The sequence below is a fragment of the Hemicordylus capensis genome, chromosome 2 (assembly GCF_027244095.1).
Source record: "Hemicordylus capensis ecotype Gifberg chromosome 2, rHemCap1.1.pri, whole genome shotgun sequence".
Classification (NCBI taxonomy): Eukaryota; Metazoa; Chordata; class Lepidosauria; order Squamata; family Cordylidae; genus Hemicordylus; species Hemicordylus capensis.
In genome coordinates, this window is record NC_069658.1 from 282,559,462 (window position 1) to 282,577,911 (window position 18,450).

Genomic DNA, 18,450 nt, shown 5'->3' on the forward strand with positions numbered 1-18,450 from the left:
TAACTATCCTCAAAGCATCTGGAAAAATATAATTGGTCATGCTTTTTACTCTTCTCTAATGAAATAATATAAGTGGACATGGCTAAGAAAACATTTTTGTAACTACACACTCAGTTATTATTGTTTATTTTTCACATTTCTATACTGCTGAAAACTTGCCTCCCTGGGCGGTTTACAAGTAAAATAATTTAAAACATCAAATCACTTAACAATTAAAAACATTAAAAACACTGAAAATTTTAAAACATTTTAAACCCAGTACTAAAAAAAAGAAAATATATATATTATTTTGTAAAAACCACAGATCTAATTAAAAGCCAGGGTCAATAAATGCATCTTCAGTGCCTTTTAAAAAGTTGCCAGAGATGGGGAGGCTCTTATCTCAACAGGGAGCACATTCCAAAGTCCAGGGGCTGCAACGGAGAAGGCCCATTCCTGAGCAGCTGCAAGATGAGTTGGCGGCACCTGCAGACAAACCTCTCCAGATGATCTTAGCAGGCGGTAGGGCTCATGGTGAAGACATTCTCTTAAATACCCAGGGCCTAAGCTGTTTAGAGCTTTCTGGGTAACAACCAGCACCTTGTATTTTGCCCAGAAACTTATCAGCAGCCAGTGTATTTATTAAAATTCTACCCACAACTCCAACCATCATCCAACTGAGCCAATCAGATTTCATCTTGCAATGGTTTCCCCGGCACCTTTACACAACTAAAGGAAAGCATTTGCCACAGCAGAAAGAAATTAAACCAGTTTTACATTGACTTTTAAAACAATGAGCCAGAAGACAGGGTGACTTCAAGGTACACTGGTATTCTGCTTTTATCTAGTTCATTCAACTCAAGGTTTCACTCAATGGCTGTTACAGGTGCCCTAATCCATTCAGCACTATATTGCCAGAATTTGGCAGAGGCAAATAGTCCAGATCTCTGACTTGATGCATATTACTGCACAATCTGCTGACAAAAAACCCCCCAACCAGCTCAACACAAAGAAACCACCATATTGATTTCTGGGCAGTGGTTGCTTGCCTTGTCTCTATAAGAGGTTGTCCATCTAACTTATCCTTGGGACACATCCAGATCAGCACTCATATTATTTCTAACCCCAAATTCCCAATATCAATCTCTATCCATTTCCTGTGTATCATTACCCTTCTAGTTGAATTTCAGTCGTGGATTTTTGTGCGTTTCTTCTTCTTAATAAAGACACCAAATCATGCACCATTACACCCTCTGGAAATATGGTGTGTGGGGAAGGAAAGGAGCAAGAAAGAAACATTGCTTCTTCAATGTTCTGGACTCCTGGAGTACCCAAATATTTTTATGCAGAAAAGTTCCATTAAGGTTAATGGAACCTATAGATAAAGGAGGCTTACATGAAGCCAAGACAGGTGGTTGCCAAGGCCCAGTCAAACTGGACAGGTTAACTAGCTACACCTTTTCTACTGTCAAAGCCACAACACAAATGCATTCATTGGGCTACACATTTTGTGCTTTTATGAATAATTAGACGGGCTTATATCCTACCTTTCAAACCAATTGGCCTCAATGTGGCTCACAAGAAGTCAAACAATCAATAAAAGAATGAATGATAAAACATATGCAATGAAAACCAAAAACTGTCAACGCAAACAAGCCCAACACAGCAAGACCAATGCTTACGATGAAAACTTCTCACACTAAGCTAGTACTCAGCCTCTTGTTTAAACAAGCCAGATTTCTAAAGGATATGAACGCACACATCTTCCCACCCCCTCCCCCGAGGAGAAACAAGGCTTCCCAGTGATAAGAGTGAGGGATGTCAGCATAGCATTCCAGAAGTTGGCATTCCCTGCCGATTACCCTAAAATAAGATAATGAGGTGCCCAGCCCAGCCCAGGGGAGAGCATAACATTGGCTCCCATAGAGACTAGCACCGGTCTGTGAGGACTGTTGGGGCAGCCTCTCCCCCACCTTCTCACGAGTATTTAAAGACCTGTGTGCCCTGAGAGGAAGGCAAGCAAGGAGGCACCCAGGCTAGCCAGCTCTTGTCCTCAGCTTCTGAGAAGATCAACAGCCTGAGACAAAGCTTTTCATCTTACATAATTTGTTATTTAATATTGTAAACCGCTTTGGGTGCCCTTGTCAAGGCAGGAAGGGGATATAAAAATGCAACAAATAAATAAATAAAATACTGTCCCCCTTACAGCATCAGGTCCAAAAATTTCTCCTCTTATCTTTGTTAAAGATTTTGCAATTCAGCCAAAGCTGCAAATTTTAGTAAACCTACAGAAATTTTGCTTCTCTCAAAAAACAGTTTATTCTTTTAATTGGAAATTTTGAACAGTAAGCATCAGGATAGCTGGCAGCATCTACTAGAAATCTTGAAGGCGGCTCTTCTCCTGCATTAATTCCAATTTGCTTCTTCAAACAATTTCCTCAACACATCCAAATGAAACCATCCTTACACCAAGGGTCACTGTGTTTTGCCAGGTGTTTGGGGGAAGAAGCAGCACTGGCCGTTGCTGGACACTAAGCTTATTTCAGAACACCACAAGATAAATACTATATGTTTGTTCACATAGTGCCTCCAAATTCTGTGAGCTGATCCTGTGAAACATGAACTGCATCAAGGATGAGGATATTTTTCATGCCAGTCTAAGTCCACTTTAGCGTGACTTTGCAATTACAGTACTTCTCAAATAGCCCAATTTTCTATGCAAAAGCTATTTCACTGTGGGTCACTATGCATGCAAGTTTAAACCAACTTCCATTCAACCCATACTTGTCTGCAGAGGCTGGACGAGTTCAGTGTTGTTTCCTGCCTGAAAAGGAAAAACCAGGGCTGGTAAACAAACCAGCACTTCCTGTCTCTCTATCACCACCATCAGACAGCCTAGGAACACAATGGAAAACATCAAGAGAAATGCGGTGGTAGAGAATTAATTCTCTACAAGAAGCACTTCTTTTGTTGGACTCTAAAAGGAGGTCTGAAGAAGCATCCTTCAAAGGCCTCCACCCTAACGAGGTAGCTTTCCTTGACTCTCGTTTTCCAGAGCAAGCAAAATGTAACTTTCATATTCCTCAATCTGCATTTAAAGAGAGAGAGTTTAGCAAATTAGAAGGCGGTGGTTCTCCCTCCCCCCCACCAAAGCAGATACTGAGGAGTTATTAAAACTGGTAGAGAAAAGAATACCAGAAAGTATTTCCCTCAAAGAAATATAACTATAGGTAACAGAAAAAAATAGTTTTCATTTGTCTGGTTTGAAGCAAGCAACTCAAGTTGTCTATAAGAGCACTGTGCAAAATGAAAATAAACATTGGCCTTACCATGAATAGTTCTTCCTAACACAGCATAGGGAAATAATCCATAACAATGGGTTATCATCCTCTACTTGTTCCTGGTAGACAGGTTAGATTCAGGCAGAACGATCAGGTAAAAAGTCCAAGCTCCCTCCAAGAAAGCATTGGGAGCTGTATTCCCAGTTCTAGAACTGTCACAGCTCCGCAGTAGAGTGTAGATAGAGAGGTACAAAAAGGAGGCAGATAGAAAGACACTGCCCACAGGAGATTCAGATGACCTCCAGACATCGTGTAGAAAGAACCAGTCATGATAAGTCCAACTTTTCTCTCTCACACAGTGATTTCACTCACACAATTAAAAACTGTGTTCTACCTGGCTTTGGGAGCTGTGTGTGCTCCCAATTTTCTGTTGTGTGGAAGCAAGGTAGGATGAAAACCTGGGTAGCTTTTCTTCCTACCTTGCTTCCACACAATCACTTCTACCCAGGTTTTCCTCTTCCCTTGCTTCCACTGAACCGAAAACTGGGAGCGTACACAGCTCCGAGAAGACAACTTTGGTGGATGCACCGAGTGTTGAATCAGCAGTGATGGATGGGACAATGCTTGGTATGTCATGGTGGTGCATGCTCTGATCCTGCATGCAAGGTTGGCCTTGGCTACCTTAGAACCTTGGGAGCTAAGGTGAAAAGTGATGAAACAAGCTAGTCAGGCCTATGCAATTCCCTGGTCTTACGAATATATATGTACAGAGCCCAGTGCACACCAAGTTTATGCCAGAGTCACCCCTTCCTATAAATATATATGAGCAGAGTCCGACGCACGTCAAGTTATGCCACAGCTACTCCTTAGGATGCCCTTCAGATGGCCAGAAGGGAGATGGGATAACATCCTGGCACGGTGAAAGGAAGAATTAACTTTGGGGATAAAGACAGAATTGTTTTCCAGGACCACAGAGTCTGGCTGGACAATGCAGAATTCCTCCTGCACTAAGAGTGCACCCGGTTTGGAAACCCCGTGTGCAGGTGTAACGGAGACCAGAGACCAGACCTTATGAGAGGAGCCTTGGAGAGAGATACCAGAGTACATCAAAGGGGGGCATGCATGAGTGTGTTAAGGACCCTGCTATGGTTCCAGGAAGGGAATTTGTGGACTGGGGTGGGGGGCAGTGTTTCCAGATTCTTTTAGGAAATGCATAATATGGAGAAATAGGAAGGAAGAGCCTGACTGAGCATGAGAACCAAGGAGAGAGCAGAAAGGTTCTTTAAGTTATTAGGGTGAAGACCCTGGCCGAGGCTGGCCTGTAAAAAAAAAAAAGCTAGAACCTGGGAAACAGGGGCCAAAGGCGGATCTACTCGTCTCCTTGTCCACTGGAGGAAGGTAGCCCAGGTATCTTGATAGATATGAATGGCAATAGGCCGGCATGATGCTAGAAGTATTCTGAATGGCTCTGGAGTAGTCCTCCATCTCTAGGACAGAGCGTTCAACTTACAGGCGTGGAGTTGTACCAGTCTGTGTGTAGAATTGGCCCCAGCGAGAGGTGGTCTAGATTGAGAACCAGCTGGCACAGGTGAGTGGTCAGCAGGGACAGTAGATCATAACACAGGCAACTGGGCCAATAATGGGAGACCAATATTATTCTTGCATTTTTGATCTGCAGCTTTTCTAGTGCCTTCTTGATAAGGGCTGAGAGAACAATTGGGGGAGCCTGCAGTTTGTTGGCAAAGCAAACAGCTCCACCAGTGGTTTCCTGAAGTGCCAGGTAATGAGGTGAAACACCTCGGCATGGAGGATCCACTCTGCCAGTTCTAATGTTTATTGGATGAGCCAGTCCATTGTCCATGCTACTTGGGTGATCTGCCCTGACGGATGCTAGCTATGTGCCTCTGCCCAGCAGAAGAGGCTGGGCTCCTCTCTTAACAATCTCTCCCACTGTCTGTTAAAATGAGGATGCGGTTGTGGTGGTGGAGGAGTATTAGGTGAGGGAATTTGATTAGGACCAGCCTGGATGCATGCAGCTCCAGCAAACTGATGCCATAGCGGTGTTGCGATTGGTCCCACCTCCCCAAGCAACTTGATTGTTGCAATGGGCTCCCCAGCCTTGTAGACTGGCATCAGGGGTTTTTAAAATTCAGGAAGGCTCCTTGAGAGGGAGACCCTAGTTGAGTGCTGGGGAGGTTTGCCATTGTAGAGGCTGGAGATGAATGGGTAGGAGGACTGACACATGAGAAGGAGCATGCTGTAATTTATTCCCAGAACCAAAGCAGCAACTACTGGAGAAGCATGTGTGTCAGCAGGTCAAAGGTGTGCATTCAAAACTAGCTTTGCTAACTAGGCAAAGAAGCACCTTTTTAACATGCTGATTCTCTTTGTTTAGCAGGGGGAGAGCAACTGTCCACCCCCAGCACAGTACTTCCAGTGACTGTTGCTAGTGTCTACCTTATGTTTCTGTTTAGATTGTGAGCCCTTAGGCGACAGGGAGCCATCTTATTATTATTATCTTAATTATTATTTCTCTATGTAAACTGCTTTGGAAACTTTTGTTGAAAAGAAATATATAAATATATTTTTTTTTTTTGTTCAGTGGTTAAGACATAACATGGTGGCTTCCTGCAGGGAAGGCAAAGGGAAGACCTCATGGGTCAAAGAACTGATAGTTGTATGGGTCTGTTGAGGGTCCTGCCATGGAATTTAATGGGGGAAGTAACTGGGCCACAGTACCAGTAACTGCATCCTTAGCCACCAGGTCCCTACTTAATAATGATAGGAATATCCTGTGACAATTCCCAATCCCAGCACAGTGTACTTGCTGACAGGACGAGTCTGGCCACCCTTGCCCCAACACTGGCATTGCTGCCTGGTTGGTGGGAGCTGGAGCCCGTTGCGTCTGTGCCAGCACAGCACCCAGCCAGGTTGGCAGAAGCTTCACCGCTGTGCAGTCCTGGAGCCTGGCTGGAACTCAACTCCCATGTGTGCTGTGGGGGTGCGGTGGCAGAATTGCCCCACTCCAAGGCTAGCTTGTGTCCAAGAAAGGCCCAATAGCTGGCTACTGCATATGATCCTGGAGCCAGAGGTGCAGCTAGGCAATTTTGAAGCCCGGACGTAAAAGCCTTTGGAAGCCCCCCACCCACACCACAAAATAAGCTGCAATATACTACTTCTTGCACAAGAACATGTTTAGGTAAAGTTGGAAACTTTTTTTTTTTTAAGAAAAGATTCTGAAGATACTTCTCAATGACCTGCACAGACATACCATGTTTTGTATCTAGAGACCTGGCACTTAAATCCTGGCCGATTACACATCATCTTGCTCATTCATCATGAACCCAAAGGTGTGAGTCAAAGTTCATTTGTCAAAAAGACGACTGCACACACCCCCAATGGATTGTTGACCATTCACAAACTAGCTGGGACACAATACATGTCTCTTGCTCCTCAATTCAAACATGCATTTGGTTCACAAGCCAGCTTGGGCATATAGTGCACAGGGGTGGAGTTAAAATCACGACACACGGCCCTTGCTTCACAGTTCTCACTCAGATCTTATGGATTGCATACCAACTTGAGCATAAGACATTTTTAAAAAAATCGACAGTTTTTTGTTAGCACCACTTTCACTAGGTGTTAGGCCTGGAAAGAGTTCTCTCTATCTGCAGCATACTTAACTCTTTCTGACAGCTTTACTGCAGTAGGGAAAACATTGGTTAAAAACCAATCTATTGACCAATCCACTTCAAATTAAATGTTCAGAGCCCTCCCACCCTGCCCTACATCTGTGCTCAGTTGCAATCCATTCCAGGAGATCTAAACAGTGGGACACAACAGGGAGTGCCTTACCCTTTTTTAACAAGGCAAAGGGCAGATTCCTCCATATGAGGGTAGAATGATGGTCAAATAGGGGCTTCAGTTCCAGAAATTTTTGTAATTTTCTGTCATGTAATAAGCCACTAATAGGACTTTTGTGGTTTTTTAAAATTTAAAACAAATCAAAAATCAACCAATTGCCCAATCCATTTCAAATTCAATATTTAGAGCCCTCCTGCCCTACAACTGTACCCAATATCAAAGCCCTATGGCAAGCCGTTCCATAAAATATTCAAAGGAGGAAGGAATAACCACAAAAAGGAAATCACATACAGTACCTCCATTACTAAGTCTGAGGAGAAGTCCCAGGCAGGCTCAGCACAGGAGACCAGGGCAGGCCATCCCCGGCAGGCCAGGGCATGTGGTATGCACAGGCCACTATTCTACCTCCTTCTCTGCTGCCCGTAAAACTTCAGGAGGCCTCTGGGCAGAATCAGAAAGGCCTCCAGAAGCCCCGCCCACCCGCCAAACAGCCAATGGTCAGCCCAGGGGAGCTGGGAGGGGAATCGGGCTGCAGCTGCCCTTGTCCCTCATCTTGCACTTGCCTGCCGACGGGCAGGCAGCTGCTCAGCAGGGAAATGGGGATTTGGAGGCCCCAGGGGGCGCAGGGGAGCGCTGATGCCTAGAGCAGCAGTGAGTGGCTATGTGGAGACAGCTTGACCAGCATCTGAGCGAGAGACCCAGAAGCTTCATGAGAGCCATGTGGAGACTTGACGAACCAAACAGCTGTGGCAGCACATTTGAGCAAGAGGCGCAGAGGCTTTGTCAGGGCCATGTGAAGCCTGGCCATTGCCGCATGGTGGCAGCGGAATCTCTGAGCAAGACGTCAGGAGGCTTCATCAGAGCCATGCGGAGCCTCACCAATGCTGTGCAGCAGCAGCATGACTGGTGGCTGGGCAAGAGGCTGAGCAGCTTCACCAGAACCACGTGGAACCAGTGAAACTGGTGGTGGAACTGCTAGCAGCAAGCGGAAGGCCTGGCAGTGGAATAGTTGATGGGCCACCAGCTGGCAGAAGGAGCACAAAGCAGCCACTTGTTTGCTGCTGGAGCAGCGGTGAAGGGGCGGGTTTCTTTAACTCTCCGCATCACGTGCAGGAGCTGCATGCCACTGCAAGTGGCCTGGATTAGTAGGCACTCACTTTATCTGGTGCCCTTTTCCTTAGGTCTGGCATTTGATGTTGACTTTGCCCTTTCCACCCTTTCACACCTCAAAATGGCACTGCCACGGCCACCCTTATGTTTTCACACCCTGACTGCGGATGCTGAGAGGCCGAATGATGGCAGCACTTTTTCAAGGCCCCAAGGGCCCAGTCGAGGGCAGGGGCAGGAAAAATACAACAAAAAATTAAGCTCACCACACCCCAGAAATGCAGAGCCAAGTGGAGGAAAAAACTGAAAGCCACATAGAATGGGAGCAGCTCCAGTTCTGCGTCTAGTCAGGAACAAAACATGAAATGAACTGGGGATCCTGCTCCCAAAGCCTGTTGGTAGGGAGACCAGACTTTTTACCTGATCTTTCTACTGGAATCAAACCTGTCTACCAGAAACAAGAAAAGGATAACCCATTGTTACCATTGACCACCTACGCTGTTCCTCTTTGACTAACGGCAGTTTTTGTCTTAGTTTCATCATAAACAAACCTAGTAATTAACACACATTTTTCTATATATTCAATTATATAGTAAAAATAATCTTTGCCCCCCAATATTTTTGATTGATTGATTGATTGATTGATTGAGTGCCATCAAGTCGGTGTCGACTCTTAGTGACTACATAGATAGATTCTCTCCAGGATGATCTGTCTTCAATTTGGCCTTTAAGGTCTGTCAGTGGTGCATTCATTGCTGTCATAACGGAATCCATCCACCTTGCTTCTGGCCGTCCTCTTCTTCTCTTTCTTTCAACTTTTCCCAGCATTATGGACTTCTCAAGGGAGCTGGATCTTCACATGTGTCCAAAGTATGATAGTTTGAGCCTGGTCATTTGTGCCTCAAGTGAAAATTCTGGATTGATTTGTTCTATGATCCATTTGTTTGTTTTCATGGCTGTCCATGATATCCTCAAAAGTCTTCTCCAGCACCAAAGTTCAAAAGCATCAATGCTTTTTCTATCTTGCTTCTTCAAAGTCCAGCTTACGCATCCATAGAGTGTCACAGGGTAAACCATTGGCTGAACAATTCTAATCTTTGTAAGTATAGACACGTCACGGCATCTAAATATCCTTTCCAAGGCCTTCATTGCAAGCCTACCAAGTGCTAGGCTGCGGCATATTTCTTGACTGCTGGAATCCTTTACTGTTGACAGTCGATCCTAAAAGGCAGAACCTATCCATCACTTCAATATCTTCATTGTCAATTCTGAAACTGGTTGCTGTACCCATTGTAATTAGTTTAGTCTTGACATTTAGTTGTAATCCCATTTTTTCACTGTGCTCCTTGACTTAAATTACTAAAGCTTGCAGATCATCCATATTCTCAACTATCAGAGTGGTGTCATCAGAGTAGTGCAGGTTATTAATGTTTCTTCCTCCAGCTTTAAAACCACACTCATCTTCTTCCAATCCAGCTTCTCTCAGTATAAGTTCAGCACATAAATTGAATAAAGGAGAAAGTATACAGCCTTGTCTTACTCCTTTGCCAATCTGGACCCAGTCTGTTTCACCATGTTCCATCTGGAGTGTGGCTTCCTGTCCTGTGTATAGGTTTCTCATGAGAATGATGAAATGTTCTGTGACACCCATTTTCCTAAGGATATTCCAAAACTCGACATGGCCAACACAATCAAAGGCTTTTCTGTAGTCAATGAAGCACATATTGACTTTCCTGGTATTCTTTGGCTTCTTCAATTATTCAGCATGCATCAGCAATGATGACTCTTGTCTTTCCTGAAACCAGCTTTAACTTTCGGCATTTCCCCTTTCCACGTAGGTCTCTAATCTGCATTGAATGGCCCTGAGCATTATTTTGCTAGCATGTGAAATTAAGGATATTGTGTGATGGTTTGCACAATCTATTAAGTCTCCTTTCTTTGATATGGGTATGTAGACTGACCTCTTCCAATCTGTTGGCCACTGTGGTGTTGTCCAAATTTGCTGGCATAGTTTGGTTAGAGCCTTGACTATTTCTTCTTCTGTTGCCCACCATATTTCCGTAACTATTCTATAAATTCCTGTAGCCTTCCGAATTGTTAATGACTGGAGTGCTGATCTAACTTCATCTTCCTGTACTAGAGGTTCTTGCAAGTAGGGAATATCTTCTAGAGCAGGGCTGCTCAACTTCGGCCCTCCTGCAGATGTTGGCCTACAACTCCCATAATTCCTGGCTATTGTCCACTGTGACTGGGGATTGTGGGAGTTGTAGTCCAAAAACAGCTGGGGGGCCTAAGTTGAGCAGGCCTGTTCTAGAGTATCTTGGATGTTGACATCCCTGCTATACAGATTTTCAGTATACTCCTTCCATCTCTGTTTGATCTTCTCTGAATCAGTTACTATCTGTCCTTTGGAATCCCTTAACATACCAATTCAAGGGTGGAACCTCCCTCTCAATTCAGAGATCATTTGGAAAACTTGTTTTCCCATGTCTATTTCCATCCTCAAGGTCTTTACAGATGTCATGGTAGTACTGCTCCTTGTCTCTTCTAACAGCTTTCTGAAATTCCCTATTAAGTTCCTTCCTGAGGTCTTTATCTTTCTTGACTTTGGCTTCTCTCCTCTTCTTGGCAATTTCCACTGTGTTTTCTGAAATCCATTTTGCTTTCTTCTGTTTCTTGGTCTTTGGCAGTCTCTTTTCACATTTGTCCTTAACTTCTTTGATTTCATTCCACAGTTCTTCTGGTTCCCTATCAATGAGGTTCAGAATTTCAAAGCGGTTCCTGATGTTCTCCTTGAAAATGGTGGGTACATTTTCAAGATCATATCGTGGAAGCTGGATAGCTTTGTTTTTCCGCTTTAGCTTGACTTGGAACTTGCACATGAGCAGTTTGTGATATGTTCCACAGTCTGTCCCCAGCCACGTCTTTGCTGTGTTATAACTGAGCTCTTCCACCTCCTTGCACCAATAATGAAATCAATTTGATTTCTATATACTCCATCTAGTGATGTCCATGTATATAGGTGCTGCTTTGGTTGTTTGAAGAATGTGTTAGCAATGAAGAGATTACTGGCTTGGCAGAAACTAAGAAGTCGTTCTCCTGTTTTGTCTCTTTTTCCTAGGCTATATAGGCTGACTATGTTTTCCTCCTTACCTTTTCCAACTTTGGCATTCCAGTCTCCAACCACCAGCATCACATCTTGCTTGCATGTTCTTTCAATTTCAGACTGGACTTGAGCATAAAATATTTTTAGAAAGCCTCAAGTGAGGGAACTGCCCCTAAACTGAAACACTTTTATAGATTCAAGAATCCCTACAATATGGATTGTGGTACACACTCATGCACCCCAACCCCAATTTCCCAATCCTTGGGAAGAAAGGAAACATACAAAAGCAGTATCAAGAAAACTGTGACAAAGCCATAAGGTGCACGTCTATGCTTTACAATATAAAGTAAAAGCCAACTGTTTATTATTTCATATAAACAAATATGCAAGTTAATTTAAAAAACGTAAAGAGTAACTTTTGAGCTTTCAAGTAGGAATTTACATAAAGTATCCCTCAGCAGTTTGGTTTTACTACTTTTTGGAACACACAGGTTTTGCATTCTTGATTTTGCATCCTTTTTGCCACATTTTCGGGGATGAGGATTTTAATAAGTTTTCTGGGTCCAGGAATACAGAAGCACAACATTAGAGATTTGCACAGAACTGGTAATATAGATCACCAAATCAGAGGAAATTGTAGTTTTTCACCAAATTTCAGAGGAACAGAACAGAATATAAGTCTGTAAAATATTTCATTTTCTGGTGATACTTCCACACAAGTGCCAGCAATAATGCCACCCCCCACTTTAATAGTAACAGGCAATGTGCATTAATCCTCAGTCTTTTAGTTGTAATTTTAGCTTCTTTACCATTCTTGATGGTAACTTGACAAATTCATTATAAAGATCTCTGACTTACTGTATTACAACGAAGAAATAAAACTGTACATCAAGTTCTTTAAAACATGCCCCACAAAACAGCTCCTTGTCTAATAGTATTCCCTGAAATTATGCTCTTGCAAACAAATCTTTTCACTACCACACACACAGCATGTGAAGCGGCCAAACTATGAAGATGATAAAAAATTAAATTTATTACCTAGTTGTAGTATCATAACAGTGTCATTTAAGGCCTTCGTCACCAAACTGAAGTGTCTGTACAATGGATAGCATAAAACTCTTCTTCCAAACGATACTAGGACCTCCAATACACTAGTAAAACTCTGTGTGGGACAATTTTGAAACATAATTATAGCAGGCCAAAGATGTTTCTTTCAACAGCAGATATTTTATTTTTATTTATCATTACATTTTTATACCATGTCAATGGTATAAATTGACCATTTTATGTCAAATAAAAGTAGCAAAATAGTTTTAGCCACAAAGTTAGCGGAAATTTTGTCTGACAAGTAAAATTCCCATTCTGTTCAGTACTGGGATGGAAGCACAAAAACCTGCCTCACCCCTAATTCAGAAGATAAGACAACCCATATCCTCTTGTTTATCAGGCAAAAGAAGAATCAAAGGGCATACTCAGATGATTATATGAACAGGGGGCAGAGTGAATTACTGACTATGAAATTAATATTATGAACATTTCAAAAAGAAATATATTTGCCAAAACACTAAGCTATACAGCAAATTAAATGGTCCTTCTGTCTTGGCCAGGAAACAAAAAGGACCTTAGTTCATTTGTACTTCAGTAATATATTCAACACAGATATCCATACTGATTTTACATTTAAGGAACCAATATGTCTGAAATACAAAATCCCAGACTTCCTGTCAGCTGCTAGCTGGACGAGTAGATAACCCTGCCTTTCATCCATTACATTTTTAAAATTGCAACTGTTTATAAACTGACTCATTCAAGGGAGACTTTTAATTCATATTTGCGGGAGACAAGTATCTATTCCCCCCTTCCTCCCTCCCAATTGACAGTTGCCTTGTTTGAAGAGAAAACCTTTTTAATACTCTTTTAAATTAAGAGGATTTAAGCTGATCAAAGAAATGGGATAATGCAGCAGCTTCAAAAGCAATATACCTTCAGAGTTCAGAGAAGAAAGTATGCTTTGTGGCGAGCTAATTGCAAGAAAGATAGGAATTAAGACCAAGGTTAGCTGCCCAGAAAAATGAAGCTTTTTGTGACTGTTTCATAGCTAGCTTTGCTCTTTTTCATCAGATGTAGATAAGGAGATGACTGTCCTGAATCAGTGCTTGGGCACCGTGATCAACTCGGGGTGAACATACAGACGGATTACTATTGGTAATCTACCTAGGTGAGTGATGTTCAGCCTGTTCTTGATCGAGCTGCACTTCCACCAAAGGATCAGGTTCACACTCTGGGGTGCTCATTGATTTAGCATTGTCACCAGAAGCCTTTGTGGCTCAAAGTACCTTTCATCAGCTTTGGCCAATACACCACCTGCAACCTTACTTGGATGGAGACAGCTTAGCCACAGTCACTCATGCTCTGTTAACCTCACGTTTAGATCAGTGCAATCTGTTGTACATGGTACTGCCTTTAGAAGTTACAGTTGGCCCAAAATAGGGTCACAAGATTATTAATTGGATTGGGCATTTTGATCACATCACACCAGTGCTTTGTCAGTTGCACTGGCTCCCAATCCATTGCCAGGACCAAATTAAAGTGCTGTTTGTAATCTTTAAATGGCTTGGGACAAGGCTATCTGAAGCATAACCTTACGCCATATGTCCCAACCTGGACTTTAATATCCTCTAAAGAGGAGAGCTGGTCATGTGGTAGAAAACATGATTTGTCCCCTTTCCTAAGCAGGATCTGCCCTGGTTTGCATTTGAATGGGAGGCTACATGTGTGAGCACTGTAGGATATGACCCTTAGGGAACGGGTCTGCTCTGGGGAAAGCATCGGCATGCAGAAGGTTTCAGATTAATAATGAGATGGTTTTATTTTTATTTTGTGAAGTTTTAACGGTTTTATATTTGTTGTGTTTTACATTCTGTACACCTCCTAGAGCTGCACATATCAGGCGGTGGAAAAATATGATAAATAAGTAAAGTTCCTTCCCTGGCATCCACAAGATAGAGCTGAAAGGAAGAGACTCATCGAGTCTCTTGGAGAAGCTGCTGCCAGTCTGTCTAGACATTACTGAGCTAGATGGACCAATAGTCTGACTTGGTAGAAGACAGCTTCTGGTGAACAGAGGCCCTGCTCCGAGTACCCACACCAAATGAAGAGAGGCAGGTGGCTACCACAAAGAGAACCTTTCCAGTGGTGGTAAACCATTTAAGGAATAGCCTCTCTAGTGAAGCTCAACTGGCATTATCACAACTGTCTTTCAGATGCCAGCTGATGACTTTTGTTCACCCAGGCTTTTTAAGTGCCATTAAATACTTGTGTCTTTGTTGGTACAGTAGTTTCTATTTTTGTTTTAACTGTATGTTTTATTTGACTGTTTTATTGTTTTATTTTGTGAACTACTCAGGAACAATTTATTATGAGGCTGCTGCTGCTTAGCTCTCAGTCCCCTGCCTCTTCAAAAGGCAGAGACCATGGACACCTTTGTTGCCGCCAGGAAGAGGAGAGGGGAGGGAGACAGAGCTTCTACTGCTTTAAAGCTCAGGCTGAGCCAGGGATGCGAGCCTCTTGGCGCGAGCTGAAGGGTAAAAGCACAAGGGCTCTCGTCCTTATGGCTCTCAGCCTTGGGGCGAGCTGCCTGGGGTCAGAAGATCTTCTTGACGTCTCTTCTATCAAAAAGTCAGCATAAGTCTGTTAGAGTCCTGCATTTGGTTTTGTTAAATAGTGGAGCTGTGGTTGGTTGGACTGAGGAATGTGCCTGGGAGAGTAGTAAAGTGGGGTTGGTGTGGGGGCAGGAATATCACGGGTAGAGGGCAGAGGAAGATATGGCAGTGGGAGTTGGGTTGGCCGTTACAGGGGGAAACGGTCGAGGCAATTGAGGCCTGTTCATTTTTCCAGTTCTTCTCCCAACCCTGAAACCCCTGGGAGCTCTCAAAATACTCTCTCAAGGAATAGGGTGCTGCTGCTGCTGAATGCCAGGTCAGTTAATGCTAAAACATCTCTCATCCACAATCTGATTGTGGATGAACATGCTGACCTGGTATGTGTGACAGAGACCTGGTTGGATGACCTGGGCGGTGTTGGTCTCTCTCAGCTCTGTCCTCCAAGTTTCCTGAGCATGCAGCAGCCCCGCCTGGAGGATCGGGGAGGGGGCGTTCCAGTCATCTATCGAGAGATCCTCCCCATTCCAGGTGCCTGGTCAGGCAATCTCAGAATTTCAAGTGTTTGTCCTTGAGTTGACGGTGGGCCTCCGAGATAGGCTGGAGATTCTGCTGGTGTACCGACCACCCCGCTGCACTTCAGTCTCCCTACTTTAGCTGGCAAGGGTGGTCTTGGAGGTGGCCTTGGAGGTGGCCTTGGGTTCCCCCAAACTTATTGTTCGGAGGAATTTCTATGTCCATGCTGAGGCCCCCCTAGTAGATTCAGCTCAGGATTTCATGGCCTCCATGGCAACCATGGGCCTGTCTCAATTGGTATCGGCCCCTACCCACATGGCAGGACATACTCTGGATCTGGTTTTTGCCAACTGGGGAATAAATTATATGGAGATGGGGGAGTTTGAGATAAGCCCCTTGTCATGGACAGATCATCATCTGGTGGGGTTTAGTTTCACTGCTCCATCTGCCCTCTGCAGGGGTGCTGGACTGATTAGAATGGTCTGCCCCCAGAGACTTATAGAACCGCTTGGATTCCAGACTGCCCTAGGGAGTTTCCAGTGTCCAGAGCTGGTGACCCTGTTGAAGCCCTGGTTGATCTCTGGAATGGAGACACGACCCGGGCTGTTGACACAGTTGCTCCTAAATGCCCTCTCCGGCTTGGTGGAGCCCGTTTGGCTCCTTGGTTTTCCTCGGAGCTTAGGGTGATCAAACAACTCGGGAAACAGCTGGAACAATTCTGAATGAGGAGTCATGCCGAATCTGACCGAACACAGGTTGAGCCCATTTTAGGGACTACTCCATGGCGGTGGGGGCAGCGAAGAAATGCTTTTTTCTCCGCCTCCATTGCATCTGCTCAGTGCAAACCAACAGAGCTGTTTCGTGTGGCAAAAATATTGCTCCACACATCCCCCCAGGTAATGGGGGAGGCATCATCTACAGCCTGTTGTGATCAGTTTGCTTGCCACTTTGTAGATAAAGTCGCTCACATACATGCTGACCTGGACTCCAGAGTTTTGGCAGTTCTAGCAGACGTGCCTCTGGTACCATGTGATCCTGTTGTGTTGGATTCTTTTCAGTTGGTGCAGCCTGAGGATGTGGACAAGATCCAGTGCAGTGTGCGGGCGATATCATGCACTTTTGACCCTTGCCCTTCGTGGCTAATAAAAGCTGCCAGGGAGAGTACAGGTAGATGGTAGGAGGTGACCATTAATGCTTCATTAAGGGAAGGCAGGATGCCACCGTGCCTCAAGGAGGCGGTGGTAAGACCATTATTAAAAAAGCCCTCCCTTGATTCCTCCAACCTGGACAACTATAGACCTGTATCTAACCTTCCCTTTTTGGGCAAGATGATAGATTGTGTGGTGACATCCCAGCTGCAGAGGGTCTTGGATGATATGGATTATCTGGACCCTTTTCATTCTGGCTTCAGCTCCAGATATGGGACTGAAAATTCCTTGGTCACTCTAATGGATGACCTTCGCCAGGAACTAGACAGGGGGAGTGTGTCCCTGTTGGTTCTGCTGGGCCTCTCGGCAGCATTCAATACCATCTACCATGGTATCCTTCTGGACCACCTCTTGAGTATGGGAATTGGAGATACTGTGTTGCAGTGGCTCCGTTCTTTTCTTGGCGGAAGGGCCCAGAAGGTGGTGCTGGGGGACTACTGCTCAGCCCCATGGCCATTGGCCTGTGTGGTCCTGCAGGGTTTGGTTTTGTCCCCCATGCTGTTTAACATCTACATGAAGCTGCTAGGAGAGATCATCCGGAGACTTAGACTGAATTGTCAGCAATATGGAGATGACACTTAGCTCCATCTCTCCTTGTCACCTGATCCTAGGGAGGTGGTGGATGTCCTGAATCGGGGATTGGAGACCATGATGGCTTGGATGTGGGCTAATAAACTGAGACTGAATCCGGACAAGACGGAGGTAATGTTGGTCAGTAGGAGAGCCAATCGGGTTGAAGTGATTCTACCTGTTCTAGATGGGGTTGCACTCTCCTTGAAGGAGCAAGTACGCAGCTTGGGGGCACTACTGGACTCAGCTCTGCTTTTGGAAGCTCAGGTGGAGGTGGTGGCCAGGGGTGCCTTTGCATGGCTTTGGCTAGTGCTCCAGCTGCATCCCTTTCTCGAGAAGGCAGATCTGGCCACAGTTGCCCATGCCTTAGTCATGTCATAGCTGGATTGCTGTAACGCGCTCTACGTGGGGCTGCCCTTGAAGAATATCCAGATACTGCAGCTTGTACAAAATGTGGCATCTAGAGTTCATCTGGAGGTGCCTGGTGTGATCATATCACACCCATTTTGAAAGAGCTGCACTGGTTACCAGTGTGTTTCCGGGTCCAAATCAAGGTGCTGGTTTTGACCTTTAAAGCCCTTAACAGTTTGGACTCAGGATACCTGAGGGACCATCTGCTCCCAAGGGTTGCTAACCACTTGAAAAGATCATCTGAGGGGGCTCTGCTCCGGGTTCCGACAATGAGGGAGGCTTGGCTGTCGTGCACACGGGACAGGGCCTTCTCTGTTGCTGCTCCCAGACTTTGGAATGCTCTCCCAGTAGTCATTTGCTCCTCGGACTCCATCACAGTTTTTAGAAAGCTTGTTACATCTTGGCTTTTTATCCAGGTCTTTACGTGATTGTTTTATTGCTGTTTCTTTGTATTTTTATTCATGTACAGTTTTTGTGTTTGTATATTATATGTTTTAAATCGGATTTGTTTTCATATTTTTAGCTTAATAGTTTTAACTGTCATTTTTATTATATGTTTTACTTTTGTAAACCACCTTGGGATTGTTTTTAATGAAAGGCAGTATATAAATGTAATAATAAATAAAATAAATAAAAATAAACTTGAAGAAGGCAATCAAATAAATTATGTCTGGAGGACACAGGAGCAGTGGCGCTCTTTGGACTGGACCTCTGGGCCGAGGCCTGGTCCTCTTCAGGAGTGGGGAGGG

The 18,450-nt window shown here is 44.3% G+C and overlaps 1 protein-coding gene across 3 annotated transcripts in view; it reads right to left on the minus strand.

The window, feature by feature from the left end:
• The window catches only part of SHQ1 (SHQ1, H/ACA ribonucleoprotein assembly factor), a 136,973-nt gene that overhangs the window by 72,859 nt on the left and 45,664 nt on the right, over positions 1–18,450 (minus strand). For all 3 annotated transcript variants that reach the window (XM_053299511.1, XM_053299512.1, XM_053299513.1), the window contains exon 10: positions 12,376–12,499. In XM_053299511.1, coding sequence (XP_053155486.1) covers positions 12,376–12,499 — 124 coding nt within the window. The remainder of the gene's footprint in view (positions 1–12,375; positions 12,500–18,450) is intronic.